General features: G+C 49.4%; 1 protein-coding gene across 1 annotated transcript in view; it reads right to left on the bottom strand.

Annotated features, from left to right (window-relative positions):
* The window catches only part of NPC1 (Niemann-Pick disease, type C1), a 43223-nt gene that overhangs the window by 28539 nt on the left and 7046 nt on the right, over nucleotides 1-7638 (bottom strand). The window contains exons 5-8 of the mRNA XM_015570546.1: nucleotides 6143-6270; nucleotides 4956-5062; nucleotides 2824-2999; nucleotides 67-234 (exon numbers count right to left, since the gene is read on the bottom strand). Of these exons, the coding sequence (XP_015426032.1) occupies nucleotides 67-234; nucleotides 2824-2999; nucleotides 4956-5062; nucleotides 6143-6270 (579 nt within the window). The remainder of the gene's footprint in view (nucleotides 1-66; nucleotides 235-2823; nucleotides 3000-4955; nucleotides 5063-6142; nucleotides 6271-7638) is intronic.

Consider the following 7638-nt stretch of genomic DNA (forward strand, 5'->3'; position numbering starts at 1 on the left):
TTCCTGCTGCACTGAAGGCTCCTGGGCGCTAACACCCTGACTGCGCCGCCCGGAGCGCGTGCCCACCTGAGAAGACGGGAGTGATGGTGAAGGGGGCCTGGCCGTTGTCCTTGTTGAACATGTACTCGATCCAGTTGGTGGCGTTGCAGGCTGCGGCCTCCTTCCCACACAGGAGCCCCAGGGCCTTGTCGTTGCTCGAGGGGGCCTCCACGTCCCTGCAGGCGTTGTACATGGCTAGCAGGGGAACAGGGGGAAGGCGGAAATGACGCTGCCGTCACAGGGCGAGACCACAAAGGCCTCCATGTGTGGCCTGGAGTGCACGTGCACGTGCACCGTGGGCAGAAGGCAGGGCGGAGCGGCCACAGTGCACAAGGGCGGCACCGGAGACCACCCCTGACCTAGCTCATCACACCGACGTGGCCAGAGTCCAGTCTCACACACCACAGGCAGGAAGCCAGGCCTCCCAGGAGCCTACACTGCCCAGAGGCACCCTCCCTCCTGCACGGAGGAGCGACTGAGGCTGAGGATGGACAGCTATGAGCTTAGTGCCCCTCGGTCAACAAAGCTGGTTCCAGAAACCTCCTGCGGCAGGAACTGCACTGTAATAGAGCCGTTCTCTTACTTCACGGTCAGAGCACACACAGCACGCGTACAGGACCACGCCTGCCGTCTGTGCATCCTGTTTCTAATTTGTCTGGCTTGCATTTTTCTTTCCTTTCCCTAAGTCTGGGGGTTCCTCTCTCATCCATTCTGGAAAGTCCTCAGCCATTTTCCTTTTGCTCACTCTCTCCCAACTCTCTCTCTCTTGTCTTCTGTCAGAGCCCCTCACTGTACCCCACATGCCACTTCTGTAATGATCTGTGCAAGTCTCTGCTGTCCTCTGGGTAATTCCATCACATCTTCCGGCCTGCCATGTGGTGTTCAGGTTTTTATTTTAGTGAATATTTCAAGCATACAGAAAACATGGAGCATACAATTCCCAATTCCCATGTACTCACCACCCCTCTATAGCTATCTCACTATTTACATTTGCCTCAACATTAAAAAAACAACAACAACAAAAAAAACTAAAGACACAACTGAGGCTCTGACTCCCCTCCCTGACCATCCTCCGTCCTTAAGGCAACCACATCCTGAATGTGATGCTTATCTTTCCTATGCATGCACACTTTTGTGTCATATTCATGAATATATAGCATTGTTTAATATAAACAACATATTAACATGTATATTCTATAACATTTTCAGTCAACATTTTAAAGCAGGGGTCCTCAAACTACGGCCTGGGGGCCACATGCGGCCGCCGAAAACATTTATCGGCCGCCGGGTGTTTTTGCCGCTGCTGCCTGTCCTGCTGAGCAGCCGACTCGTCCCGGGCCCGCAGTGCGCATGTGTGGAATGTCTGAGGAACAGTGTACTGGCCCCATTTAAAAAGTTTGAGGACCTCTGTTTTAAAGAGTCATTCATGTGAATGCCCTAACACTCAGATATTTGAACAGTTTTAAGTATTCCATTATTGACTATGACTATGCTCCCATATATTATCCATTCTCTTAATTAGCATTAGTGTCTCTGATTTTTTGTTTGTTTCTAAAAATTTCCAAGGTTAGCATTTTTAGTCTAAATATTTTTTAGTATAATGAGCAAAAATAGAAACTAGATGAATAGAGGAATCAATTCTCTCACTCCATCTATCAACTAGCCACTTTCCTTAATCAGTAGCAGCACCCCTGTTACATGGATCAATTTCCACATGCATGGTTCAGAATGACCTCTCTCTGTTCAGCAGACTGTCTTTTATGTCACATCTTTTGGCAAATTTATTCCTAGGCATCTAACTTTCTGTTGCTTCTGTGAGTGGGACTTTTATCTATTAATTTTTTGTTATGTTTTTAATTGGCCATTACAGTTAAAGTTGTATGTTGCTCTTCTAATCAACCACTCTGTCAAATTCTTACTCTCTTACTTTATAGGTCATTCTTGGGCACATGATGTAGCTGTGTCTGATCTGCTGCTTATCTTTTAGCCATTTAAATGACTATTTCTCATTAATAGGTCCAGGTGGTTCTATTTCTAATCTTTCATTCTTTCTCTAGAATCTTATTCTTTCAAAATTCTTTCATCTCTGCCCTAGCCAGTGTGGCTCAGATGGATGAGTGTTGTCCCATGCACCAAAAGGCTGCTGGTTCAATTCCCGGTCAGAGCACATGTCCAGGTTGCAGGTTCAATCCCCAGTTGGGTGCTTGTGGGAAGTAACCAATCAGTGTTTCTCTCTCCCTCTCCCTTCCGCTCTCTTTCAAATCAATAAAAACATATTTTTAAAAAATTCCTTTATTTCAATGATTTTCAACAAACATCATATGGTCTTTTCAGATTGTCCTATTATTTCTAGTTGTTGGGGTCCCTCTCCCTGGATTGCTATACCTGCTTCCTTTCCCTTATGGCAATCTGTTTCTTCACAGTCAAAATGTCCTCTCTGCCAACTACTCTCCACCCCTCTCCTCAGTCTTGCAGTAATTCATGGAGTGACACAATTCATGTCCAACAGAACCACAGTTCCACTGTTTCTAAAATGTACAGAAGGAAACTTGCACATACTCAGAATTCCCATGTGGAAGCGTATAGTTAGGAAGCAGTTAAAGCAAATCTCCTCTTTCAGGAGATGGTTGTATAGGGTTCGGATACAAGCAGCAACAACCTGCATTCACGGCCAATGAAACAAACACTGTCACTTTCACACAGTTGACAGGACAGCAAAAAGAAACAACCTGATCCACAGCCGGATACCAATTGTAAAAGAGGAATCCCTGAAAGTGTACTCACCATTGGCAAAACTCTCTCCAACATAGTACTGTAGCTCCTTCACGTTGGTTTTATTATCGTGGGTAACAGGGTCCACATACTCTTCGGTTTCTGTAACGTTCAGAAACTGGCTTTGTCGAGGGCTACATGTCAGCTCACAAAACAAGTTCATCAGGTTGTAAAAACAGGATGGACATCTAGAGAAAAAGTAACCATACTCTGTATGATGTCACCGACAATAGAACAAAACGATGATTTAAAATAGGAAAAGCATATTTAAATTTTATTATCATGAAGACACATTACCCCCAGCCACTATAAATAAGCCTAAACCCTCGTGTTAAAATAAAGACACCTCTCTAAACACGGCCCTTATTACTACATCTATGTTGTCCAGAGGTAAGGTCAAACAGCAAAATGCGTCTCTGAATTCTGCACTTTCTAATTTAGAGAAATGTTTTCCATGACTTGAAGCTAAAGGGACTTAAACGCCTCCTGGTGACAGTGATGAGTTTACAGCCCACTGAAGGGCTCTCCCCAGCCCGGCTAACACAGGCCTCCCTCACTCAGGAGCACTCCCTGTGGCCTGAGGAGACAGCAGCACTGGCGGTCGGAGGAGCAAAACCACAGGTGCCTGCGGGCCTCAGGCTCGAAGGTTAAGCTCCTGAGGTGGAGTTTTGTGGCAAAAGCACCCTCTCTCCTCTCTGGCTCACAGCTCTCTGCAAAACGACTGCTTCATGGACCTGCAGCACAACCAATCACAACGGCTCCGATCCGAGGGCGACACTCAGGACGTGTTTGAGCCTCACAGCCCCTGGTGCAGTGAAGACAGAGCCACACACCCTGACCCTCAGGAGTCTTGTGCGTTACCATGACAACAACGGGAAGGACACCAGCACCATTTATAAAACCACTTTGGGTGCAGTTTTGTCACTCTCCACGAATTACAAACTCCCGCCAGGCTACGCATTTAATCTCCACAGTCCTCGATCTGACAGCTGCCTGGCATTCCACAGAGCGACTTCTCATCGTTTCCACTGTGGATAAAGCATTGGCACCGCTGACAACATGGAGACAATGCGGTTACCTCTGACACCGTAATGCCTTCCTTCGGCGGTGCTAAAGAAGCGAGGTTGCCGAGCGGTGGCTCCAGGCTGGCACCATCGGCACCACAGGACATGCCGCCCAATCAGATCTTAACTTTCCATCTGTCATTAAATTGCACGTTGTCCTGGAAGGACAATTGAGGGACTGTTTCCCCTCTTTACCGGCAACTTAAACTTCTGGGAAGAACAGAAATTCCTCGGTGGACGCCGACGTGGGCCCTTTGCCTGCAGTGATCTCCGCACAGAGCAGCATACCCACGTCATACATCCTTCCCATCGGCCTTGTGACAAGACCATGTCCGCTTGTCCTTCTGCACATGTGAGAGCTGCTGCGTGGCTTAGACAAGAACATCTCTCACGTAACCCTCTCACTGCCCTAGTCACAGAGCACAGACTGGACAGCAAACAGACTCTGACAAAACCAGCCAGCTACGCCAGAGCAACCCGGTTAACAGTCAAGGCCAGCTCTCGGGAGGCATGGCCTCAAGCACATCACGTCACCCCGGAAGAGAACCGTGTGCAAACCCGGGAGGTGACGGTGGGCGACGAGAGACTCCACATAAAGGTGTGGGTCAGAGACCTGAGCAGAACCCCTGGGGGCAGAGCTCCGTGTGGAAGGACCTGGTTAGTCACAGTGGAGAGGCCCTTTGGGGTGAAGACAGCTCGGAGGAAAACCAAGTATAACCCTGACTGTAAGTAACTAGGAGAAAAGTAAGTTTGATCATTACTACTTTATCAGAAAGTATTCACTGTTCCTGGAAGTCTTAAGATTGCTTTCTCAAAATAAAACAAAACCTTAAAGGAACGGGAATGAGCCGGCTAAGAAGTGCAGGAGGCCTTGCTCAGTGCCTTCGTCAGGCTCAAAGGCTCTGAGGGAAACCACATACAATAAACCAATGTCACCACAGAGTGACTGACAGACACAAGAGCTCAGCTCCTACGGCATCTCGGCGACATTATAACGAAATGCCGTTGAAGGAAAGGGCCTTATTCGAGGACCTGCGGACCTAACACCGTCTTCTCCTGCTTGCCTGGCGGCCGACCTACCTGGACAGAAACTGGAGAGGCAGCTGCAGGTTGTCTTTCAGGGTCCGGAGCTGCTGCACATCACAGCAGAGGCTGATGTTGCCGAAGAAGAGCCCCGGACAGAGTTCCTTTAGGGGAGAAAGCAGGGAAATCAGGTCAGCGCAGTCCAACAGAGACAGACATCACCAGGGCAACAAGCAGCTTTACCCACCCTTTCCCGTGCACAAGACGCAGACCCTCTTGGCAAAGGCCTTGCAGAATTCTTTTAAAGGCCATCAATGCACTAGTTCAAAGCTAAGGATTCACAAAAGTAGGGACAGTTCAACTTTTTTCTTATTTGGAAGCTCACTCTCCTCCCTGACCAATCAGCTTACCTCTCCTTGTGCTTTTTCATGTACGTTGGACCAGAATGCTGTTCACTGTGTATCCGGGAGCCACTCCAGGGCAGGTCATGCCTTTAACTATTTGGATGAAGGAGCAACATCTCCAACACCTGCTACCCTGTCAAGTTGATTTTAGATGCTTACGCCTCTAAACTAGTCTTTCACCTTGATTTTCCCAATTCTTCCTAACATCTCTGTGTATCAGGGATGGTGAAGGAGACGACAGAAAACAGAATGCTGGTAGCAGCCAAGCCCACAGGCTCTCAGAGGAAGACCAAGGAACCACTAAATGAACGGAGGACAAAGAAGCCACAGCCCTGTGGCTGCCTCGTGCACTCAGGCCCTGAAATCCAGAACCAGGAGAAGCTAACTTCCAGCCCATTTGGAAGAAGGTGCAAAGAGCACCTCTGAGACACCAGGGTCAGTCCCCAACAGTGACCTGCAATGAGAAACTTCACGGGAAAGGCGTGAAGTCAGCCCCGAAAACCCACCCCTGGAGTCGTCTTATCTCCTCTGTCATCATATGCTGCCTCGTGGTTTCGGGTCAGAGTTAACCCTGCAGGTGTTTCCCCTCAACCCCCGCACACAGTAGTGCAATGAGGCCTTGACTTACGAGTGTCCCAACTAACGAGTTTTTTCGAGATACGAGCCATGTCTTGGCCGATTTTTTGCTTTGAGTTGCGAGCTAAAATTCAGGCACATATGAGCCAGCTTCAGATACCCCACCGCTAGTTGGCGCAGTGAACGTCACAGTGAATCTCAGACATGATCACGGAGGTTCTCTGATTCGAATCCATGTTCCCAGTGCCCAGAGCACGGGCTTACCTGCACTAAGTCATACCCGTCCTTCGGCAGTGCCCTCGGGGGCCCGGAATACTCGCAGTTGTACCTCTTGTCTCCAGAAGCAATCCCACACTCTCCATACCAGACGCAGGACAGCGGAAACACCTGTGGAATCAACACGGTTCCCCGGGGCCTCAGTGCAGGAAGCACCCCTCAGCTCCCACACAGAACTCCCACTGTCACCTGGGAAGGGGTGATGGCAAGAGGCCCTGCAAGGTCAACCTCCTGAAAATATTCAGTAAAGCAAATGCCACCCCAAAACCTGGTCAAGCACAGCAGTGAAGGAGGTAACAGAAAGGACCTATTTGCACGATTCCTATTCCTGCCAGTTCACTGGTTCATAAGGGAAAGCTGTAGTTTATTACTAAGAATTGCTACAAATGCACGCAGGACAGGCAGCATGTGATGACTGAGGCACTGTGTCTGCACGGCTGAGTAAGGAACGAGGAGCGCTAAGGAAGGGAGAACAGCCCCTCTCTGCTTCGGAGAATTAACAGCAGCCCCTCATGACTCTCAGGGAGAACAGAACCACCAACACCAATAAGCCCTCGGTAAGAAGCAGCAGCATCACACACCTTGTCCTAAGGTCAGGAGACGGTAAGCAATGTGCTCATTTTAGGGAAAGTCACCTCATCGATCTTAAAAGAAAAGCGCACAGCCTCTCCCGTAGAGATTTCTCAAGAGCCACTCATGTCCCTCATGTGAGATTCACGAGGCTGCAGGAACTCAGGAGGGAGGAGGTGCCGTGTGAGTCACCGGGTCAGCTGCCACCGGCCCTGCCAGCCACCGGGTCCGCGGGATTGCACAAGCGAGCCGTCCCCTGTCCCTGGGGAAACGGAGGACATCCGACCGGGCTCCCAAATGCCTGGAGGGACAGCCATCTTCACAACCTGCACCCAGGCCGCAGCGCCTTCTCCTGGGGCCGCGGCACAGGACCCACACACCCGAAAGGGCTGTCAGTCTGTGCTGTGGTCCCCAGCATCGAGATACCAATCCCACACCAGGCCCCGAAGACCTGGAAACATGAAAGAAACATCAAGCAGGAGGCTGGGAACATACGTGGGGGGAGCCAGAGGGGCCGCTATGATCCGACTCTGAATTCATTCGGGTATTTTAGAACATCCTTATCTCGGCTCATCATACAAATGATACAAATGAGGACGTGCCAACTATTCGAAAACACCACGTATCAAACCTCTGGCAAGATGCTACAAAATTCCATCACATTTTTAGGCAAAAAGAATCACAGTTATTTCCAATTCTAGGGAAAGTATTGTTCTTTCCAAGACTCTGGGTTCCAACTGAAAGGTCATTGTCCATCTACTGAAGTTTGAAAAGGCAAAAGCTGACCAACGAGGACGGGATGGGACAGGCAATGCTGATATTGACATGCCATGTAAACAGAAGAAACCCACCCTGGACCTCACAGCATTCTCAACAGCCCAACATGGCAAGCAAGTCTGGGCCCGGGGGTGGGG

Source organism: Myotis davidii, unplaced genomic scaffold, assembly GCF_000327345.1.
Source record: "Myotis davidii unplaced genomic scaffold, ASM32734v1 scaffold1467, whole genome shotgun sequence".
Classification (NCBI taxonomy): Eukaryota; Metazoa; Chordata; class Mammalia; order Chiroptera; family Vespertilionidae; genus Myotis; species Myotis davidii.